The 25097-nt window shown below is 42.1% G+C and overlaps 1 protein-coding gene across 2 annotated transcripts in view; it reads right to left on the bottom strand.

Annotated features, from left to right (window-relative positions):
* Nucleotides 1–1195: 1195 nt before the first annotated feature.
* Nucleotides 1196–25097, bottom strand: part of exoc6b (exocyst complex component 6B) — a 97249-nt gene continuing 73347 nt past the window's right edge. For both annotated transcript variants that reach the window (XM_051400054.1, XM_051400052.1), the window contains 2 exons: nucleotides 5832–5944; nucleotides 1196–4600 (listed from right to left, as the gene is read on the bottom strand). In XM_051400054.1, the coding sequence (XP_051256014.1) occupies nucleotides 4474–4600; nucleotides 5832–5944 (240 nt within the window). In that variant the 3' untranslated portion in view covers nucleotides 1196–4473. The remainder of the gene's footprint in view (nucleotides 4601–5831; nucleotides 5945–25097) is intronic.

A 25097-nucleotide genomic window follows, 5' to 3' on the forward strand; every position in this document is an offset into this window, starting at 1 on the left:
ATAAGGATAAATAAATAAATTAGGATGTGAATGCATTATGGTTTAAGCAGTTATAGTGTTGTAGCTGGTGGAGCTAATAACTCTTGGGATTATGTAAGAGGTAGAAAAGAAGGAAAAACAAAGTTCTGTAATTTATTTTGTTTGACAGCTTTAGTCACTTTGTATATTCTGATTTCACTTAAAGAACACGTGATCCAAGTTGAATTCAGCTCCATCTCAACCACTGCCATCAAAACGCTGCTTACATGTTAATAATTATACCTTATAATATCACATAATACTCTGCATCAGGAGTCTCTTTACTTACTACTCATTCTTAAAGCAACTATGCTAAACGCACTTTATGTAACTTCTTAGAAAGTTGAATTCCTAAATAATAAAACAGCATTGCTCAAATCAAAACACTACAGCTTTACCTGGTCTGCTATGACCACTAACAGTGGCTAATGTTAGAAAACTTTAGATAAATAGTTTTCATATAATTTATATTATTTAAATATACCGTGTGTTTTGCAATTATTTTAGACTCTCATCCATCTGTGCTACTTTAGCTTTTTAGCTCTGGCATTTAACATCATCTCATAATTGCCATTGTAGCCGCAGTTTATTAAAGGCTAACCACAGCTTTCTCGCTTTCAGGAAGTTTGTTGACAATAATAAAGTGTTTTTACTTAAAATAACATTTTAATGCAGCATATTTGCTTGTAACAAAGTATTTTTACATTGTGTGTTTGCCACAGTAAAGGCTGGTTATTTCTCTCCGCACTAATTGTAGGTAGTCTTCACAAAGCTGCGCTCTAATAACGTAAAATTCAAACAAATCTGTCAGCGAGGAATTCCTTTTAATGCCTCTGAAAGTTTCTCTTAACATTGCTTATCATATTTTCTTTTAAAAAGGCCACTACCGTCTAAAAAAATGAATTTTATCATATAAAATATAAATGAATAATTCTTAATTATAAAGAAAGAAATAAGGTCAAAAATAATATTTTTAAGGTTCACAACTTATAATAACAGAAAAGTTAATTTTTAGTTAACCAGAACAAGTAGTCAGTGGACTTATTGATCAAACGACTGATACTGTACCAATTTACATGCTACAACAAGATAAATTAGGTGGATAAGAAGATAACATGATCTCTATCAACAATCAGATCACCTTGAACTTCATGAAATAACAAGACAGGACAAAATATTCTCAACAGTTTTCCATTTATTCCATATTTGTCTGTTGGCATTTGTTGCAACTTTATTAGTATTTTACTTTAGTTTCATTCATTAGTGGTTTAATATAACAGCGCGTACAGTGCTTCTGTCTCAGCAAAGGTTTCTGCTTACAAAATACAAAACAAACAAGTAAGCAACAACATCTGCAGTGTGAGGACTCTGGAGAACCTGTTACAGCGGAGGGTTGTCAGTTTGAATGCCTCGTGGCTGCCGCAGTGCTCTCGAGCAAGGAGTTCAACAAATGGCGGAGCTCTGTTGGAAAGAATGTCCAAAATCTAAACGCTAAACTTTAGTACAAGGAGAGAACTTATTTCTACAAACTGAAATGGATCAAATAACAAAAAAGGTTTAAATATTTTGAATTTTATTTATTGGGGACTTTTTTTATAACAGATATAAGAAAAAATGTCTAAATTATAAATTCTTTTCTTTGAAATTAAGAGATAATTCCTAACTCTGACTTTAATTTTACTGAAAAAAAAAAGACATTTTAGGTTTTAAAGTATGACAGAGCTGCTGATCAGTCATCAATTTCACAAAAATTACCGTTTCTAGAGGCTTGGATAAAAGCAAATAACGGCACCTAGCATTAGAATTTGTGTCACAGAAAAGACAAAGTAACAAACAGACCTCCAAACTGTGAGATGTGGTTGAAAGCTCTGGAAAAAAGCTAGCAGGTGGATGTTGAGTTAAGACTTTTCTTTTTCGTCAGTTCCTCATTTTACTGTACAGAGTTTAAACACCACAGTGTTGCTGCTTTATTGGCAGGAAAAGAAAAAATAATACAGCAAAGGCACATTCAACAGCGACGGCCCCATTCCCTTACTAACACCTAAAAATGATACACAGCAAAGGATGGATGAAAAAAAAAAAACACAACACACACACAACACACAACATACACATCTGCATAAATGCACACACTTGATTTCACAGTGCCGGCATGCACACAGACCGAAACACACACACACACACACACGATGTCGCTCAGTCAATCAAAACATGGCAACTGATCGAACGTCCACCTTTTGTGGAACAGAGAGGAAGCGGAAGACTTCAAATTCCTTTCTGACACACCGAAGGTTTGAATCCCTTTTATAAAGCGCCATAATCAACACACACACACACACACACACACACACACACACACACACAGAAAATGCTGCAGTTTCTAACGCTATTATTGCACCCAAGTTTGAAAAAAAAAAAAAAAAAAGCAACACAAAGAGCACAGAGACCCATATTAGTTTAAAAAATAATAATCTAGTGTAATTATGTGCTGTGCTTCAACTAAACAAACCTTTGTGTGTGTACAAGTCGCCACACTACACACACACACAGCTTGGCATGTGTTTATGGAAGACATAAAAGTGTGTGTGCTCGGCATTAGTACAACGCTTTCTATACAAATTAGTTCCTTTCTAGTCAACCAGGCAAAACAAAACACTATTTACTTTATAGCGGTTGCCAGATTAGAGCATTATCCCCCTCTTTAAGACCCAGTTATTTATACATGAAGAGTAGAAAATGCTCAACACCCCCCTCCTCCCCCCCCAAATTCAAATATGATCCAGTTTGAAAGATGAGGAATGGGTTGCCATGTTTGGACAACATCCCCCTTTAAGAGCCCAAACACTCGCTGTGCTTTTCTTTACGAAGAGGGAATAACATCGCCAGATCTGAGCAGCGTCGCCCGTTCAAGTGTTCGCAGGTTGTGTATTAAGAAGGGAACAGGGTTGCCATGTTGTGTTAATATCCCCCTTTATTAGACAATAAGGGGATATATACTGCAGTAACATTCTGTCGATTCGCCACCGATATATCCGTCGTTCTCCAGACCCGATCTTCAGTTCAGTGCTTTTTCTGGCTGCAATGTTAAAACGTCACAACCCTGAAATGATATTCTGCTACGGAAGTCGACCCTCTCTGATGTACATTCAATACGTTCGGTCATTGTGCCTCAGTGAGGGGGGAGCAATGTGGAAGACATTAAAGGTTGTCTGCGAGAGAAAGGAGGGGATGAGGACAGACTGCTGAATCATCAGGTTACATTTTAGGAAATGGGAAGCTTGTGGTACGAATAATAAATTCTATGAAAAAAACAGGAGTCTACCGTTAGTCACAGCTAAAAAAGGATAACGTTCCCAAGCTGCAGACATACAAATTATGTTAAACAATTCCCAACAGCATCGAGTGACTGAAGCAAAAACACCGCAAATGGAAGCTGGAAGATTTTTTTTCACGCCTGAAGGATGAACAAGAAGACGACCCACACTTTAGTTGACTACACTGCATTTGTTTATTAATTATAATGTGGTTTTAAGTACTTTTCCTCACTGTTCTAGCTGGCTTTGCTCCTTGATAACCACATATTTTCACTGACATGCGCCACCTTAATGTTAATGTGTAATTTTATAATCTTTTTATGCTCTTGTTCTCCACAGATCAGAAATCTCTCACATTAAAGTTGCCTTTAGGAATAAGATCAAGGATGTGATTGGTTATATGCTGTAATTTGTCTTTTTGTCAAGAAAAAGACCAAAACGAATGACGCGTTGGTTTCTACTGAAGACTTTAAAAATAGGTCACAAATTTTAGATTAGTTTCATTTTTAAATTTCCTAAAACAGCGCGTGCTGTAGTTTTTAAATGGAGCGCTTGTTGGGGACTATTTTCAGGGGCGGATTAATACAGACTTGGTTTGTTGACAATAAGAAAAATACAGAATATCACCAATTATCCTTAAATATCAGCTGTTAGGAAGACTTCAGGTTTGTTTGATGGAAATTATTTTGAAGGAACCAATCAGATAAGAGAGTTTCTTTACTTCCTTCTCTCCAGCTAATAAGAGTACTCAGTTTAGATCCCTCAGATTGAATTTGAACCGGACTGTTTGTTTTTTGAAAGATTTAAGTTCAGCATTTGCATGTAGTGAGTTTCTCACTGAGAGTGAGTTCCTCTCAGTCTTCCGTCAGGAAGTAACCAATGGGATCGCTTCGTTGAGGCCTGATAACCAGTAGAGTTTCAGTCACATAGCAGATGGATGAAGCTTGTTATCCGATGAGCTCGTTGCAGGTTTAGACTGGTTGCTATGGGTGTTAAATACGACCAATAGGAACTGACTGTGGTAGTTGGAAGTCCAGTGGAGTTAAGGTGCATAGATCAGCTATGGCATCAGGCTGGATGGTTTCAAATCAGCCAATTGGATGGTGGCTCCAGGCCTGCTGATCCAATCAGGAGGCCCGCTCTAGGTGTGGTGCTGTGCGATGAGGTTGCGTAGCTGTTTGATGACGGTGTCGATGAGTTTCTGTCTGTCTCTGTCCGTCTTCCTGAACTGGGCGAAGACGTTGTTCTTCCTGCTCGTCTCCCTCATCCTGGAGAATAGGAAGGGATGGATGGAGGATGAGAGGAAATGATGGGGTTATAAAGGAAGAGAAAGAAAAGAAGAAAGCAGAAATTAAATGAGGTTAATGGTCTGTTTTAGTATCTCACATTTTATTTGCTATTCTCAGGGTTTGAATGCTGTAAGTATACCAAAATGCACTCAGGAGTTCATCTGATGCATTCAGGAAAACACACACAAGTGCGCAATTGTATGAGCATGCTCAGTACAGACACCTGTTAAAGAAGAAAAAGACATTTCGAAGTTTGGTGTGTGTGTGTGTGTGTGTGTGTGTGTGTGTGTGTGTGTGTGTGGCTCAGTGTCACATGAGACAGTGCGTCTCCGTGTGTGTTTTGTTGCAGAACACTGGACTGTTATGGACCTCCAGGAAGTTCAGGGGCCCAGCAGAGCAGACAAGCCCCAGCAGGGTGCTTCCTCCTGGGCACAGACGGACCACCAGGCCTGGGCCTTGTGTGGAGCTCGGGAGAGAAAATGCTGACCCTGATTAAGGAAGGTCAACCGCGCTGTACTGAACAATGGATCACAGGACTGTGTGTGTGTCTGAGGATGTATCTGGGTGAGAACCTAAGCAGGGCGTAATCCCCAAACTCAGATTACAACTGTTTGTGTGAATGCAGGTTGTGTATGTGTGTGGTTTTCCACGCTATCTCGTGAAACTGATGGTAAACATAGTCATGATGTGGGTGTTGTTGTTCATCACTAACGGCCACAGAGATAAACATCAGTATTATTATGACACGAGTCTTTTGTTTTTTTATTTGTGAGAGAGGTTGTGCGTGCGTTTAACCATGTAAATCCCTGAAGTGATACTACACACACCCTCGCTTTACATATCCACTTGTATATTCATGCTTCATTAGTCATCTAATAAGTACAACATGCCAGAATCCAACATTACTCCCACACAACAGAGACGATACTCACGGCTTAAATAACCTGTCATAACATGGCAGAGAAGACAGACAGGGGACAGAAAAGAGCGGTTGAGGTGGAGGTAAAGGTGGGTGGAGTTCTCGAAGATCAACCGGTGCTTCGATGTCGGGCCGCAAATTTTGTTTGACAATACGTGTTTATCGATTATCAAAATTGCTGAAGATTATGGTTTTGTCAATGGATTCAAAGAAGGAAATAAAGAATCGAGGAAGAGATGCACCAGAATGACGAACGAGTGACAAACAGTAGATGAGTGAATGACTGCTCACTTCTCTAGCAGGGCCAGTGCAGTGTGTGGGTTGACTCTCAGGTATTTGCAGGTGGGTTTGCCGTAGTCAGCCAGGTAGGTCGACCAATCCCACTGCGTGAACAGGTCCAGTAACTAGAACAAAAAGACAGAGAGGCAGAGATGAACAAAAAGGTATTGACTCACAAAAATACCCTCAGTTTTTTTTCCCCTTTAAGCTTTGAGAAAATAAACACCAATGTCATCCAGCAGATCAGATCCCACGCTAACACGTCACCTGTGTAAGATTTGGTGGCCGGTTTTAAAGCAGGGAAATATGAACTTGTAGCAGCTTCGACGCTTTAAAAGAAATGGTAGGAAACCTTAAATACTGTGACCGAGTCTGGCAGTTCGAATGAGATTAGTAAAATGTATTAAATCCAAGATAAAATCATGTTTCCAGACCTGAAGGTTTGTCTTAAGATTGCTATTTAACTGATCAGCAGCCAAAAATACTGTTTTTATTATGATATAAAACCTTAAAAAAAAAACTAACAATTTCATATTGTGAAGCTGAAACCAACCAAATATTCTTCTGGTTAAAAATAAAGTTGCTCTCTAACTTGTTTTATAATTTAGGTTGTGTTTTCTTTTGCATATTTCTTTGTGAATAAAGGTAAAGTTGAAAAATACACCTAAATACACTAATTTCTTCTTCTCCTTGCACCCTTTTTTTTTTTTTGCAATCCTGATGCTCTCCAGATAACTTTAAACACACCTTGAAATGATCTTGCCACTACCTAATATGATGTAATTCCAGATAAAACAGGATGTTGGGGTTGGACACATCACAGTGAGATCATTTCAAAGTGTTACCCAAGTGATTATCAGTTAGGTAGAAAGGCTGCTTCATTTGAAATTTGTGATGGCTTTTTTTTTCTGGCTAGATTTCCAGGAATTCAAAGTGCCTGTTTTTGAAAACTTTACTTGAACTTTGTCCACTTATCATTCCAGCAGTATCTGAAATATCTCACAACAATCCATGGTACATTAGTCCATTTTCAGAGGGATCCTTTGACCTCTGACCTCCAGATATTTTAATGAAAATTGGTGTTATGGGTGCCCACGAGTCTCCACTTTGCAGAAAGCCCACTTTATGCTAATCCCATGCAGTTTTTTTGTGTTTTTTTTTACCTAGTGTATCTAAATATTTCTGCGTACTGGGGTCCCTAAACAGTACTGAAATTGGATTAATTGGCCACCCCCGCATAAGTCAGTGCCCCTCTTGTGCCATCCCAGTCTAAAAAGTCTGGACACGCCCCTGCTTTCATATTAATCAATTGTTACTAAATAAACGTCTGACCTGTTTAATAAATAATGGAATATGGAAGAAACTTCATCAAAATGCTCCTTAAATCTGAACTGCTCAGTTTGTATACTGGACACATTCATATTTAGGCAAATAAACAAAATATGCAATAGAAGAGAGAGAGAGAGAGAGAGAGAGAGAGAGAGAGACTAGAGCGAAGGGTTGAAAGAAGGAGGGAGGGAGGGAGAAAAGGCGAGTAAGATTGAACGAAAGGGGGGCTGAACTCTTCCTCTAAATGACCCACATTAGAAACTGTTGCATAACCTGCTGCTGCCCTGCTGAACTCTACCTCACACACACACACACACAAACAGGCCCAGGCAGGCAAACCCGTAAGCCTGCAGACACACACACACACACACACACACACACACACACACACACACACACACACACACTCTGTCTCTCTATCTCCGTCTGTAGAACACACACACACTCACATATATGAGCGGGGAGCCCCAGTGAACTCTGGGTAACACCAAACACACACAGATCCGGAGAGAGAAACCATATGTGAGCGAGGGATGAGAGAAGAGGAGAGGAGAGGGAGGGAAGGAGTACAGAGAGATGGAGAGCAAAACCACATGTGGGGGGGGAGAAAATGAGAGAGTAAAGATGGAAAGAGACACAGATGGAGAGAAAAGGATAACAGCAGAGAGAAGGGGTAAAGGAAGGGCAGATGAAGATGGATAGATAGCGAGTGTTGGGCGATGGAGGTGCGCTATCAGGCAAACAAGAAGGAGTAAAAGGTGGACAGAAGACGTGGGTGACACACTTTCAAAGTTTGGAGAGTAATGATGGGATTCAGGGGGATGAAAGAGAGAAAATAAGGTTGAATTCAGGTGTTTTTTTTTTTTTTACGTGGGTTGTGAAGAAATTTTGCCTCTAATTTTGACCCTTCTGGATTGCACTACTGCTCACTGAACAGCACAACGCCTGAATGTTTGTCCTACTGACCAGCTGACTGCGGCCTGACCTGCAGGACATTCAGCTGCTCAACACACAACCACATAAATAAATAAAAAGTATTGGAGACTGGTATTTGTTGGTAGCACTCACACCTCCACATCCTTCAAGTTAAGTTAAACGGAAATCGGCGTGCTTTTTGCTTTCGCATATTTATCGAGAGGGACTTGTCGCAGTAGCCAATAAGACCTGATCGGTTTCATGCTCGCGGCAGGTACATTAGCAGTTGACAATATTTTCTATATCAAATGTGAGATTCATGCTGTGTCTTTGTACAGTTGTCAGTATGACCCGGACTTTCAGAAAAAACTCTGATAGATAGCTATGCTGTTGCTATCTGACTAATGAATGTTTGCTCTGTATTGCCAAAGTTAAAGATTGATGGACGGGTTAATGTTATGATATTATTGATATTATTGACATGCAAGCATCACATTTTGTTTTATAGAAGTAAAAAGGACTGGATTTGAATACAAAGAAACCAAGTTTTTATAAACTGTCTTTTGGCATACATTGTTAAATATGGGTACAATAGAACTGTGGATGCAATCTCACAGGGTTAAAATTAAATTATTTCATGAAAACCTGACTGAGAAGCAACAAATATCCAACATCACTGATGGGTGTGATAAGAAGTGGGCTTTGTTGTGCACTGACACACCCTGGAGTACACTTCTACAGCACTGCAGCGAGGAGAGGAGGTCAGCCGAAACAAGATTTTCCAAACATAATCAGGTGTTTAACTCGGTTATTATAAGAAAACACACAGTTGTGAAAACGTTCTGGATTCTAACTTTAAACCAGTTCTTTCTCAAAGAATCATATGTGCAGAATTTTGGGGAAATTCAGATTCATTTTTAAGACATGCTGCAGGGCAACAGACTAGTTATAAAAAAGGTTGAACATAGTGGAGTAACAACTAATGATTTAAGATTGAAGATTAAACTTGAAGCTGAGGGACTAAATTAATGAATCGGACCACATACATTTACAACAATCGAATGAGTAAAGAGGTCATGGCTTTCACCTGATTTCACCTCATCAGAGCTATTCATGAAAACAGGAAGTGTCCTAAATATTTTCTACGTTCACTTAAAAGTTAATAAAACTGGTGTTTCCTCTGAATCTGGCTTTAGAGGGAGAATACAAGACGAATGGCTGATTTGGACTTCCTGATCTCTTCCTCCATCCCTCCCTCCCCCTTTCCCTCCCATCCTTTCCTCCCTCCAGTCCGTCCTTTCACTTCTGTATTCATCTCTCTCTCTCTCTCTCTCTCTCTCTCTCTCTCTCTCGTTTGTCCCCGACTTCACCCTCGCACGGCCGAGGTTTGACCTGCTAATCTTCCCATATAAACAAGTACAAACACACACACACAGCATGAAAACAGGCAACATGTGCAGACATAAACAGGTACACAGACAAGAAAAGGAGGTTACATAAAGCCCAAATATCATCTGGCTATGAGGTTACGTGAACAAATCTGTCAGTTAATTAGGTAAAGATACGTGAGAAAGTGTGTGTGTGTGTGTCTGTGTGTGTGTTTGCTATGCTGACACATACTCACACACAAGCTGTTTTTGATGGTGTTTGTCAGAATGTCACCATCTGCTTGTGTGCAGGCAGTTTATGTGTGTACATGCACCTCGCTGCGATGTGTGTGTGTGTGTGTGTTGACATGTATACTCATGTTGTGGGGACATAAATCTATTCACACAGTCACATTGTGGGGACTTGCCTTCCTTTTGGAGACCCAACACGAATCCATCATTACATTTTAGGCTGAAGACTCGGTTTAAGGCAGTGGCTCTCAAACTGTATAGGGGCGTAGAGCCACTGCAGGTGGGGTGTGAATGACAAGTGGAAAAATATGGAGTGAAACTAAGTTAAAGGAATGAATATTGCTGATGTTATTGGGATTTATTCCACTTAAATTCAACTTGGATTCCTTTTTTTATTAGTTACTTCCCCTATCATTGGTAATGATTGATAAAAAATGCGGGATGGTGGAGCGTGGCTTATGAAAGGGGGCACGCCAAAAAAGTTTGAGAACCACTGGTTTACACGGTCCCATTGTGGGGACTCACCTTCCTTTTGGGGACGTCATGTAAAATCATAAAATAACAACATAAATTATTACATTTTAGGGTTAAAGGTTAGGGAAATGTCAAGGAAATGAATGTAAGTCAATGTAATGTCCTCTGAAGTGGTGTAAACACAACTGTGTGTGTGTGTGTGGTAAATACAAGGTGAAAGCATGCCAGATAGAGATAGATACCGTAGCGGTCTGTTTAGAGGAAGTAACCCTGAAAAGCCGTGTTAACACACACTCACGCAAGCACATAGACAATATTCAGCAATACACACACACACACACACACACACACACACACACACACACACACACACACACACACACACACACACACACACACAGAGATAAGCTGGCGACTGAGGTCCATGAGATTTTCATTTTATCTGAGAGCGGATCGCTGTCTTTATTCTGGAAACACGCTCAGTACATCTCTCTCTCTCTCTTTCTTTTTCCACTATCTCTCGTTCTTGTATCGGAGACCAAATAAGGTTAATCACCAGGAGTGACAGACAGTTGTGAAGGAGAGGAGGAAAGGAGGTTGAAGAGCAAAGGAACAGGAGGAGGAGAGCAGAGAGGAAAAGAGGAAAGGAGGAATAACAAGTGGCAGTATGGAGGTTAAGGACAGATGAGAGGAAACAAGGAGAGGAGGATAAGGAGATTAAATGAGGAGAGAGAGGTAAAAAAAGGAAATTAGGAAGGGGAGAGATGACAAGGAGAGTAGAGGAGAAAGTCAATGAGAAGGGATGAAGGGATGAAAGAAGAGGAAACACTGAGAGGGTATAGATGGAAAAGAGAGAAAGAGGAGGAAGCGGATGAGAAGATGAGCGAAGAGACGACAAGAGAAAAGAATAGGAGGAGAAAAAGGGAGGTGGAAATGATGAAGAGGAGAGTTGCTGAGGAGAGGCGAGCGGATGAGAAAGAAGAGGAGAAACTAGAGTGAGGGAGATGGGATAGGAGGGCAAGAAAGAAAAGAGCTGAGGAGAGAAGATAGAAGACGAGAAAGGAAAGAAGAGAAGGACGAGTAGAGGAGAGGGCTGAAGAAGTGGGAGCACAGGGAGTTTTGGGTGAACTTGAGGTCAGTAGGTAAGATTGGTTGGAGGAGCGAGGGAGGGAGGGAGGAGCGATGGAGGGTAAAAGCAGTAGGAGAAGTGCAACAAGAAGGGAGGACAGAAGGGAGGAGGGGGGAGGACGAGAGGCAGATAAGACTGATGAAAATGGAAAAGAGAAGAAGAAAAAAAAGGCAGAGCGTGGGCCTTCGGAAAAAAAAAAAAAAAAAAAAAAAAAGAAACGAGCCACACGCGAGCCAGCAGGTCCTCCTGGCAAACACACACACACACACACACACAACAACTGACCCCCGATTCACCCTAAACACACACACACACACACACACACACACACACACACACACACACACACACACACACACAGAAAACGGCAGGTCTCTCTCTTCACCTCTCGCTGAACTTCTCTCTCCGTCTCACTCCCCCTCTCTCACCTCGCCATGACCTCCCCCGTGCTATCGCTCCTGTCTCCTCCCGCGCACACACACACACACACACACACACACACACACACACACACACACACACACACACAGATTATTGCTTCCTCTTATTCTTCTAGGGGGGACGAGCAGAAAAACAAAGTGACGTGTTACCCTCACATTTCTTGTTTGTTTTCTCTCATTTCTCCTCCGCTAATGGGGTTCGCTCCCTTCCCTCCCTTCCTCCCCCTTTCTCCTTTGTTTCTTTACGTTCTCGCATCTCCCTTTTCTCCCTCTCTCTCTCTCTCCCTGAACAGTCACTCAATCACTCTTTTCATTCCTCTCTTTCCTCTTCTACTCCCTCCATCTTTCTTATCCTCTCCTTTCCATCCCTCCTTTCTTTCTTTCTCTGCACTCCCCATATGTCTTCCTCTCCTCTCTCTCAACTGTAATTATTCCTATATCTTTCTGTCCCTCCTTTCCATCTCTCCTCTCTAACTTCTCTGTCTTTTCTTCCTTTTGTCATCCTCTTCACACCGACTTTCCATCTCTCCATCCCTCCTTTCTTGCCCAGTCTGTTCTCCCCCCTTTTTTTTTTTTACATGCTCTTCCTCCCATCCTCCTTACCTTCTTTCTACTCTCCTTGTTCTCTCCTTCTTTCAGTCCCTCTTTTCTTTCTGGTCTCCCCTCTCTAACTCCTTTATCAACTCTTTTTTCTTTCTACTCTCCTCATTCTTTCTCTCCTATCCCGTCATCCTTCCTCCCCTGTTCATACTCCTTTCTCTCCATCAACTATACTCCAGTTTCCATCCCTCCATCCTCCTTCTCCCCCACCTCTTCTCTTTCCTTTCTTTTTACCTCCTCCTCTCTCCTGTCCCTTTTTTCTTCTCTATTTCACCTTTATTCCTTCCTTCATCCTCTCCTCACCCATTTAGCTCCTCTTCCTCCTCCTCTTTGTTTCTTTCTCTTCCTTTATATCTTTCTATTCTCCTCATCCCTCTGCACGTCAACTTTACTCCTTCCCATCTTTCATCCCTCCCTTCTTTCCCTCTATACTTGACCTCACCTACCTTTTTTTATTTTTACCTCCTCCTTTCTCCTCATTCACTCAAAGTCAACTTTACTCCTTTATCCCTTCTTTCTTGTCCTCTCCGTACATACCCCTTCCTCCTCTTTTCTCCTCATTCTCTCCAGGTCAACTTTAGTTAGGTCAACTTTACTCCTTCATCCCTTCTTTCTTTTGCTCTCCACCAGTACCTCTTGCACCACTCTCCTCCTCCTCCTCCTCCTCCCCCTCCCCCCCTCCTCCCTCGCAGTGTTTAGCAGACTTGTTAATGGTTATTCCGGCTGTGGGCAGGATTTATTTGTTTGGGACCGTCGGGGAATTGCCGTGTTCCCATTCCTAATGGCCAAACGTCAGGGTCACCCAGAATCCATCATGTTTACACTCTGTGCGCGCACACACAGGTTGTGATTATGTAATGTTTCCGCTATGAGGCAAAGAAAATTGTGAACCAAAGACCATTTATATATCAGAAGATAGATTAAGATATAGATTTTGTAATTAAAATAACATTTTTAAACTCCACCTGCCTAGTTTCACCCTTTCCTCTCACCCTCCACTGCTCCATTATCACCCCTCCCTCCCTGCATCCTCTCACAGCTCTCTTAGTCGTCCGTCTGCTTCTAAATCTGACAGGTAAGAGGGTCAAAGGTCACTAAAAGCAGGGAAAGTGGATTTGACTTTTATCAGGAAAAAGCAGTCATTTTGGCACCCGTCCATCTCTGCAGCCTGTTCTTTCTAAAACCTTCCTCCAGCCATCAATCATCCGTCCATTTATCTACTGCACTTTCCAGAGATCACTCTTTACGTTGTCCAGCCGCAGTGGTGACCATTTCTTTATTGCAAAGCAAAAGCCGCAGAAGGGAGACCAAGCTGATAGCAAATATAAAAAGCTTTCATGGTGACTGAATCGTTTCAAGGCGGACATTTCTCTCTCTGGTCTCTGCTTCAAGACCAGACACGTGACCTTCGGGAGGTCACCAAAAACAGAGAAAGTGCTTCTGACTGTCGCCACCGCAAACAAAAACGGAGTTTGCTTTGACGCCTGTCCGTCATCAGTCATCTCTCCCTCCTTTCCTCAAGTCCAGCGACAAATCCACATTTGAGATCAGAGTTCAGAGTTCAGCACCGGCACAAAGACCACACTGACACCTGTCAATCATGTCTCCGTCTACCTGGGCTGTGTTTAAGGTCAGAAGGAAACAAATATAAGAAGACCATTTCTTTGCGGGGGGAATATAAGGATGGAGCATCTTGACACCTGTCCATCACAGCGGTCATCTGTGTCCTTCCAACGAGTTAAGATTTCACTAAAAGCAGAAAAAGTGGATTTCAGACACTCGTCTGTCATCTCTCAACTCCTCCCTCCCTTCAATCTATATCTTCCTTTCTCTTTGCTTACATATCTCTCTCTCCATCTTTCAGTCTGTGCCAAGCCGCAGGGTGGAAAGGTCACTAAAAGGAGTTTTCTTATGGCCAGGAAAAAGGATTCTTTTGACACCTGCCTATCAGCGTCATGGTGACCTGCCACAGTTTTCTAGGACAAAGGTCTCAGAGAGGAAAACAAGCTATTTCCAGCAAGTACAGACCTCTTTACTACTAGATTTAACATTTAAACTCAATGCCACCGCAAGGAATAAATGATAATCTGACATTAGTGGTATGGCCTGATTTAGAGAATCTTCCGACCAGGAAAACACAGCATTTTTAACTTAAGTAAGGTTTGTTGTATTAGATGTGGTTCCACTTTATTTGGATAGTTTGCCTACAAATAGTTTATAGAGTGTTTGTAACATTCAACAGCTTATTGGTGGAGACTGAACAATTCAGTTCACTCTATTCTGTCTAGTACTATAGATGCTCAACTTTAAATTTACAAAAATGTAGGCCTAATAGATAGTTTGCATTTAATTACTTATTAAAAACCATAATAAGTAATTAAATGCAAACTACATGACAGACATTCAAGTAGGGCAGCAACTAACAATTTATTAATCTGACGATTAATTGTTTGATCTATAAAACTTTACAAAATCTAAATCTAAAAGCCAAAGATGATATCAGAAAAGTGCTTGTTTTGTCTGGCCAACTATCCAAAACTGAAAGATATTCCACTGACTATGATTTTAAGACATGGAAAAAAAGCAAATTCCCATATTTAAGAAATTGGAATCACCTCGCGTTTGGCACTTTTCCTTGGAAAATGACTTTGTTATTATCAAAACAATACATGTTGCGGTGCTACATTTGAATAGTACCAATAAAGCTCCACCAAACATCTGCTTGTATATTCTAGGAACTATTTTCTTTATCAATTAATTTGTGAGTTGTTTGAGAAAAGCTTAAACATATTTGACAAGCTGGAACCAGAGAAAGTTCCGACTAATTGGTGATCAAAACTGCTGCTGATTTATTTTCTGCTTATCTACCAGTCAGAAAACAAGTGTGGTCCATCTCTCCTTCAACAGAAACTGACTGTAAAAAGGATTTTACACTTAACCCCAAAGTCAGCTCTTGACCTCTGAAAGCAAGAGGTCAAAGGTCACATTCAGAGGTTATCAGGCATTGCTGTCCGGCTACTGGTGCTCACAGTACCTGCTGGACGCTCCTTCACTTCTACTGAAACTTTCTTACACTTTTTTTCTTCGTCTTGCACTTCTTTACTATAGTCTAACATTTGTGTTTAACTTCCCATTGGGAGTGCATGAAAGGCCCTACATTGGTTCTTATAAGCACACAAGCTTGTACCCTGCAGCTTGGACAGTATCACTCCATCTTGAACTATGAATGGAATGAAGTAAGCTTGGATGTTATCGCTTTGCAACAGGGAACTAATTTTTCTTTCTTACTGGAGGGCCAAAAATTAAATTAAAACCAAAAGCTTGTATCTTTGTACATCTGCCTGCAGCCTCGTTTCTATGACCGCAGCACACGGCTGCCAGAAACCACAATACAGCACAACCTCCACTGTGATACTCCTTCAATGTACAGTACATACTGTACTTTATTAATCCACAGTGGGTCGACTGCTCGTCATCTGCAGGGTAATAAAATACAGCAAAGAAAAGATAAAATCATGATGCTTTATCGCTCCCTGTAGGCAAGTTATCTTTTGTGTTGTTCCCGCACAGGGAGAGGTCAGAGGTCAGATACAGAACAGCACCACTGGATTTTTAGGCCTAATTTTGGTTGGGGATCAAGAAAAAAAGCAACAAAACACACAAGCCAGGCAGAATGTGTTTAGTTACCTGGTGTATTCAAGCTAGAAACTTTCTGGTCAGCAGCAAGAAGGTTAAAAAATGGTCTGGATACCAAAAACTCTTGCCAATTCATGATAATAACACACAACATATGTGCGGACAGACAGCAGAGGTCATGGTACGGTAGCTGGGAAGAGCAAATCTATTTGGCAGCCGTCATTGCTGCTTTCGAGCAAACAGTCACTTCTCACACGTGCCGTCACACACACCTAGCATTAAACTACACCCGTAGCTCATGACGTAGCTGCCAGCAGTTCCTAAAAGGACGCTGATTCTGACACAAGAACATAGCTTGAAGTCTTGAGGCAAGACGGATTCTCGCGTTATTCAATGATCTCGCGAGTCCAGCTGCCCCGCAAGGTTAACTAATCCCCCGCTCAATCACTGTTGTATCACCCGAATGCCAAACACTTGCAGTCACCTTACACGTGACCCTGGTTCCACTTGGAAAATAATCAGAATGGTATCGTGAGTTTAGGTATCGCTATCTATACAAAAAGTGACATCTGTGCATCCCTACGTACTTTCACACAGTTCAGCGACATAAAGTGTCTGTAGACTGTATAATAGAAGTGACCAAATGCTGAATAAGAACACGGCTCCTAAATGACTTGTTATTTACATCTTCACGTCACAGGCGTGCTTCTCTGAACTCTAAGCTACCTTACTTATATAACTAACTTATGTTCTCCTCCTTCTGCTTTGTCTCTCCTTTCTCTTTGTCTCCTTACTCCCATCTTTGTCTCACTTACTCCGTCTCTCACCTCCTTCTTCTCTCTCTCTCTCTCTCTCTCTCTCTCTCCGTAAGCAGTGACAGAGAAGTTGTGCGACCCTTTAAAAAAAAAAGTGACGGGGCTGAAATGGAATGAGCGTGGAGAGAAAGAAAAAAAAAAAGAAAACAAAAATGAGAGAAGAGTGCTGGTGGTTCAACCAGGGGTCTCTGCTGTCAATTAGACACTACGCAGATGGAGAGAGGGTGAGTGAGAGACATAGACTGAGTGGGAGACAGAGAGAGAGAGAGAGAGAGAGAGAGAGAGAGAGAGAGAGAGAGAGAGAGAGAATGAGAGGAGGTAAATGAGAAGGAAGAGAGAAAACTCACAAAGAATGATTGGGGAAATATTACAGGACTGCAGGAGAAAGGGAAAGGAGGGAGCGAAGGAGGTCAGGCGGAGGGTAACTAGATGTTACGGAGGAGGAAGAACGAGTGAGTGAGAAACAGGGAGACGATAAACGAGTGCAGGCTGAAGTCAGAGGGGCCTGCTGGGAGCTGCTCTGTGCGCTGATAAAGCAAATAAAGACAGAATACTCCAAAACAAACAGGGCTAGAAAAACAGCGGCTTTTAGCTCCGCTCTGAGCTCAATTTAGACCCGAGCACTTTTTAAAAAGGTCAATTTGGCCTCGGCCACTTTTTTCAAGTCAATTTGGGTCCAGACACGTCTTAGAGGTTAATTCTGGGACGGGGGTTCATGCTGGGTTCGTCCACTTTTCAGACTTCACTTTGGTAAAGCTTTAACCACTACCGTTTGATTCTGATTCAATTCCTCTTCAACAGGCAAATTAGATTGAATCACTTTTTTATAACTATTTTGGGTTAAACAACGTTTTTATGTGGATTCAATTTAATTTGATTCAAGTTAATTTAGGTTAGTGTTTTCAGGGTCTACCTGAACTCTGGCACTTTTTTAACTGTCAATAAAGATTCAAAGTGGATTTAAGTCCCCCTTCACTCAGAAATGTGTTTTGTTTTATTGGATGTTTGACCTTCATTGTGAAGAACGATGCATTTTGGAAAGCCAGTCATGGTCCAGAATGAAACTTAAACACAATTGTAATGTGGAAACTTGAAGCCTCCAGTACACATACAGACTTCTCAGTTTAGTAAAAGAAAACTTGTATAGTAGTTCAACTTTTGAAATTAAAAATATTTGCATATCTATAGATTCAGTGAATCAGGAGGAGTATTTTAAAGATTGTTTTAACTAGGTAAAAACGGTATCAGACACCATTTATTGCTATTTTAAACATTTGGTCTCAAAGTATTTATCCTTAATACAGCTGCATTCGGAAGAGAAAGCAAGAAAATATCCACCTTATGAGGCAATTTCTGTCAATTTTGTGTCCTAAAAGTATTGGAAAAACCAGTCCAATCACCAGTTTAAGCTAGAAATGAACTTGAAAACTTCTGTATTCCAGTGCAACAATCTGCTAAATCTTAAAGATAAAAAATTCCTTCGACAGGTGGTGGTTGAACACAGCTTACAAATGAGAATACACAAGTTGATAAAAAAGGTTTAGATAAAGTACATAGTTTCATCAGTATTTGTAGTTACAATTAATATTTTCATAAATAGACACTGGGATTAAACAATCAGTATAGGACATGCTGCATTAACAATCCAGCATTTTCTCCTTTGTTCGTGGGTCTACCATTACACATTACAATATATAAGGTTGCAATCAGACATCGTTTTGCTTTAAAAGGGTCAGAAGACAAAAAAGGCTGTCTAAACAACTGCAATTCAAATATGTGCACATTTAGGAACCTTTTAAATGCATCTGTGGCCCCAAACTGCTCTTCAGACAATTATTCTACTGCAGGCAAAGAAATCTAATTTGCAGATCCAGAAAAAAAAAGAAAAAATGAGACACTGAAGTGTTTCACAACATTACACTGCAGCCTGAAATGAAACACATCTCTCACTCGCTCTGTCTCCTCAACAACCCCCAAAACAGGAAACAGTTGAAAGGTGAGAGCAGTTTAAGAGTCTCAACTTTTTGGTTTGACCATGGAGTGACCGCACACACACACACACACACACACACACACAAACAGACACATACATACACAGGAAGGGGTGTAGATGCATGTCGTATCGGGGAGACTGACGGAGAGGTCAAGACTGATAACACAGAACAATGACCTGGCCCGGTCACCACACGGTCACCGTATGTGTGTGTGTATATATATATATATATATAAAAATATTAACTGACACTCATTATTTTGTGTGACAGAAGATGTGATCCATTTTCTGAGACAGGAAGACACGTGGGTGTGTGTGCATCTATATCTGTGACTATTTGACTCAAAGATATTTATTAATGTGTTTGAGAGATCAGTTTATGTGTGAGTGAGTTTGAACCACCTTGACCGCCCCCCCCCCGCCACTACTCCCAGCACCCCCCTAATCCTGACCACTATTTGACCATTGGTCGGAAGTAGCGAACGGCCGCTCCCAACCCCGTCCAATCAGGACGCTGAATAGCTCTGTTGCTGTGACCACTGCCTGACCTGTTGTCACACCGATAAGGCCTGGCCACAGACAGGACAGGAAGTTGAGACAGGGGCCGCGAAACACACACACACACTGACCTCTCCCACACAAATAATAGCTTGAACTCATAAATCCGCAGATATGGACGCACACATTTGGAGCAGCGACTATTTTTTTTTTTTTTGCTGTGTTATCTTGAACGCAGCAGGATCATTGACCACTTTACTGCACTTAGACCCTGCTGTGCATGTATGTGTGTGTGTGTGTGTGTGTGTGTGTGTGTGTGTGTGTGTGTGTGTGTGTGTGTGTGTAGTCAGCTTAAATACAAATATATGTAGGGGGAAATAGAGGGACAGGTGTGTATATGTGGCTGTGTAGGTTGCCTGCAAACAGTATTTGTGGAAGAGTGTGTGTGTGTGTGTGTGTGTGTGTGTGTGTGTGTGTGTGTGATCAGATAAGGGTGTTTTGGGGGTCTGACTGTTAGTTCTCCCTCCCTGCCACCGATACTTATCCCACTGACCTTACACTGCACCCATTTTGAGTTGTGTGTCTCTGTGTGTGTGTGTGTGTGTGTGTGTGTGTGTGTGTGTGTGTGTGTAAACCCTCTGTGTGCGTGTGTGCTCGGTGTGTTGGACAGAGACATCAGCCTCCACGACGCCTGGTAATCGCACTTTAAGGGGAAGAGGAAGAAGTCGAAATTGAGAGAAAGTAGAGGAAGAGGAGGCGTGAGGGGAGAGAGCAGATAAAGACAGTACAGCTCCTAAGAATTGCACTAAATCAAGAAAAAGGATAGAAAAAGGAGGTTGAGTGCTCTGATCCTGGTGGAGGATGTTTTAAATCAGGTCAGTTAGTGTGAAAACAAAAGTAAAAAAGTACAAATAAATCATGCAAAACTTGATTTTAAAAATACCTTATGTAAGGCCACTTGGGAGCAGCTGAAGCAAGTTATGAAACAACACTAATATTTCATCCTCTGTTAAGTTGATATGGTGAACAGTTGCTCATTAACACATCCAGCAGTTACAGATCATTCATTTAGAGTTGTATTCGTATCGATCTGGTGAATGTAAATCACTTTTTTTGCTCCGTTTTTGGTTTCCACCAACTCCTGAGGGAAATACCTGACTCTTTAGCTGCTAAATGCTCCACTATGTTCACCAGCTAGTCTCTAACTGTGTCTTGTCTGTGCTGAACTGGTAGTGTACAGTGGGTTTTTAGAGCTTTTTTGAGAGTGGTGAGAGTGAACTGAAACAGCAAAGTTGTGGGCTGACCGCTAAACAATGAGCTGAAACTCATTACACAGCTCCATAAAGCCGAGGGGAGCTGCAGATTCAGCTCCTAATTCTTTGTAGGTGATCTATGGGAAACCTCTTTCACTTCTTTCATTTTAATTGGCTTATGAAAGAGGAAGTGTTAAACCTTCTTCAGATCTTGAGTTGAAGCTAAATTTGTTATATCATGTCAAAAAATAAATAAATCACCAAATAGAGCTTCAACCTTATCAGCAAAGCACGCAGGAAACATGAGGAGAGAGAAATGGGCGGATGGGACACAGTGCGAGCCCGTGGCCAGATTTGCACCCAGGACGTCACGGTTGCATAGTTACATGGTACGTCTCTCAGACCGCCCGGCCACTGGGACGCCTCATGCACCGACATTTCTATGAGCGCGTTTGTGGAGGACGGACAATAGCAAAGTTTTATGCCCGAAAGTTTGTGGGCAGAAGTGTCGACTAACAGCAAATGTGTTGCTGCGTTCTGCGCTAACTCGAACTGTTTGCATCCATGTTTATGTGTGTGGTCAGCCGTTGTTTGTGTGTGTGTGTCTCTCTCCCGCTCTCCAATAGATCGGCGGGCGAGCATTTAGATGTCCGTCTGCTGCTCATCCTCCCTTCGCCCTCTTTCTTCTCCGCTCATCCCGCTCTTTCACCCCTCTCCACTCCTCTATTCATCCCCCCTTCTGTGAGCGGTCAAACGGATGAAGGGAAGTGTCAGCCTCCCGAGGAGAGAGAGAGGGGGAGAGAGGTAGAGAGACAGAGGGAGAGACAGAGGGGAGAGAGAGACCACCCTGTATGTCCGTTTCACCCGCCGTATCACTTTCACCTGACTGCACTCTTTCACTCGCTATCCCTCGCTTTTTGCTCCGCTCCGTCAACATTTTCACGCATTCATGTCTTGTTTTCTCTCTCGGGCGAGCTCAGAATCTGGACAGAACGCTCTTTCTCTTCTTCCATCTCCTCCCGTCATCTTCCTTTAGATTCATTCTACTCTTTCGGATTAACTTTCTCCCTTCATTTACGCCTTTCTGTTCGGATTTCGCACTCTTCGGCCCATCTCCCGCCTCTCCTTCTCCCCCCAACCCCCCCTTACATTTATCTGCTTTCTGTTCGTCTCCGCGCGCGACCTCTCCCTCTTTCCCCATCTGTCTGAGTCTGGCGAGGAGCTGAGGGGTCAAAGGTCAAGCGGTTGCTGACGTGATCGAGCATGTGCGCTGGCCGCCGTTCAACCCTAACACACATGCATACAGTTCGTCCCCATCTTGTCAGCAGTCCCTTTCCTGAACCTGACCTGTCACACACACACGCGCGCGCGCGCAGTCCAACAAACACACCCACATGCTGCAGCTGTCCCAGCGTGACCACAGTCCTCAGGAATGTGACGGTAGCAGATTTTTCTGTCTCCTTCCATCTCTCTGACCTCGTCTATCTCTTCCTGTCCTCATCCTCACCTCTGTCTACCCTTCTCCTAATCCTTCACGTTCTTTCCTCTGAGAAGGGCTGCTTCGTTGCTTTCTAACCTCGCTCATCTCCACATCCCTCCACATATGGTGGGTGTGGGTTTCAGGGCAGCTTGGCTAAAGACAAACTGAATCAGATCCTCGGGAAATAAATCACGCTGACATACGACAGGCTTAGCGGTAGCTGAAATTAAACTCCATTTATTCTCATTTCAAGACGGAAACACAACTTTGGCAGGTGTGCAAGACCGAGGAGAATTACAGTAATATATTTCAAACTCGATATCGTCAATACAACCTTTATAGAGTTTGTGAGACGATATGATTTTGAGAGATTATTTCTTGGAAGAGTGGGTAATTTTTTTCAGCGGGAGTCAGGCCACTGAAAGGAACCGAGGCGCGTTAAGTAGCATGTGCACTCAAGTCGGGAACAATGAAGTAACAAACAAACTCTGACAGAATCAAGCGAAGGCTTCCTGCTACGGTGATGGATGACCTCGCTCTGTACATGTTGTTTTTCGTACTGTGCAGGAATTAAAAAGAGAGCAAACGGCTTGTTCTGAGGGAGGAAACGAGCCCTCGTATTTACATCTTCAGATGGCTTATTCTGTAAATGTTGGTTCAACTTTTCTGAATGTATCTGGCTCCTCTGCAGTAGCTGAGTGAACTGGACATTACGGACATCTATGAGTTTGGTTATAGTACGAGTTATAACCAAAAAACTGTCACAGTATTTAAATATTGAGTCAAAGGTATCATGTGTTATTATAATTCAGCTTTTATAAGAGTGCAGTTTACGTTTTCTAAAGGGGGGGGGGTTTCTCATACAACCACACACAGTGACAACTGCTTTTCTACTCAAACTATAACTCGAATGCATATGTATACACTTCTGTACACTTGGTCTTCTACTTTATGATTTCAACTCAATATTTTTCCATTCTATGGATACCGGGGGCTATTCTTGGCCACAAATGACCTCTTAATGGGCTCTTAGACTCCCATTTACACGTAGCCATCCGATCCGCCCAAGACGCATGGAGTGGCTATTGGATATCAAAAAAAGTTAAGTGGAAATTCATCCAAGAAGCGTTCGAGACAGACTGAAATCCAATTGTTCAAACGAGGTTGGTCTGTGGAAGCAGCAAGTACTTTCTCCTGTGACAACTGCAGGCAACGTGACGGAGAGAAAGCTACACCAGAGACTACAACACATACTGGCTATGGTCCTTCAGAGGGCATGACATGCTGTTGTGTTTAATGTTGCCTGGTCATTGCAACCACTGAATGATCTTTATGGGTGACAAAGAGCCCATTAATATGATAAAACTGTTGTCTCGCTTATATTCCAACCATCGGAGTCATCCATGTGTTTTGTGTTTGTTTCTGGGGAATTGTTAGCTATCTGCTGTAACTAATCTGCTGAAGTGAAGATGCTATCCTTCTTTTTGGCAATTTTTAGCTGTTACCCAGCAGCTTCAGGTGCAATACCACCGCCCTCCAGGCTGGCATAGAGCCGACAACGATAAGCATGTAGCCTGGGAAATCCAAGTCAGGCTATAATTAGATAACAAAAAAAGGTCTCGGAATGCTTCCTAGACTCAATTTGAGGTGGTTTTTGGATAAGGATCCATTTGAATATTGAAAAATGAAATGCCTTTATTGTCACAGCATTGTCGAGTTAGAACTTAATACAAATTCTGATGTGTTTTGGCATCAAGCCTTCGTAAGGGAGTCAAACTGGTTAAAAGAGAGTGCCTTGGAGTTTTCTTGTGATTTGTGATGTTGCCAACGGAGACAAATCTATGCGGCTAAGTGTAAATGAAGTGTAAATGTGGCTATGCACATATGGATTTTATATGCATGTAAATGGGGTCTTGGTTTACATACATGTTGACATATGTGAGCTAATTGTTCTGAAACAACTGCACACTCTCCACGGTAACTGGAATGATTAGTGGCTTTTATCCTGAGGAAATTTGCCAACATGTTAATTCATATTAAAACTGAAAAGATTACATCGGAGTTATGAGTGTGTGGCTCGCTCCTGCTTCCTATGATACTCAAACTTACTCTAAAATATGGCTCCAAATCTTCCACCTTCCCTTCTCTTTTTTCCAACCATCTTTCCTCCCCTCCCTCTCGCTGCCTCGTTAGTCTGGGTTACGAGGAGGTGAGATGGAGGTTTCCTCTCCCACTGGGCCTCATCTCATCCCTTAGCCTGTCTATTGCCTCCACACACACACACACACACACACACACACACACACACACACACACACACACACACACACACACACACACAACACACACACACACACACACACACACACACACACACACACACAAGCAGAGAGGGAGAATCTGCTATCCTGTCACTGGATAATCGCTACTGGCTACGCCGGTCAATCTACACACACACACACACACACACACACACACACACACACACACACACACACACACACACACGAGTCAGGATAAGGGGAGCAGTTGTCATGCTGTGACATGTTGCTTTTGGAGAGGGAGAGGGAAGCCTCGTGAGGTAATGGTTGGGACACACACAAACGTCAGACAGCTCTGAAAGCTGAAGTGTGTGTGTGTGTGTGTGTGTGTGTGTGTGTGTGTGTGTGTGTGTGTGCTACGGAGGAAACTGAGTAGTCTGACCAGTTAGTGCAGGAGAGGCACAAGTGAGAGTGGGAGATGGAGAGGCAGATTAACTTAGGGAGGCAAAGAGAGATACAGAATGGGAAGAGACAAAAAGGAAAGATGACAAATGGAGAAACTCGAGGAATTTACAGGCAGCAACGAGAGGAAAGAGACAGAAAGAGAAAGGAAGTGAAAGAAAGTAAAACCTATAGAGAGAAACAACAAATTAAGAAACTGAAGCAGTTACAGGAGGGGAGGGGAGGAGATAGGGAGAGAGAAGAGGAGTAAAGGGAATCCTAAATAAGTTACCATTTTATTCATCATCACTTCTAAGACTTAGAAATATGGAATACTGTACTCCTTTTACACAAATACATCACCTTGGATATCCCATTTATACACACAGAATTGG

This window comes from Dicentrarchus labrax, unplaced genomic scaffold (assembly GCF_905237075.1).
Source record: "Dicentrarchus labrax unplaced genomic scaffold, dlabrax2021, whole genome shotgun sequence".
Classification (NCBI taxonomy): Eukaryota; Metazoa; Chordata; class Actinopteri; family Moronidae; genus Dicentrarchus; species Dicentrarchus labrax.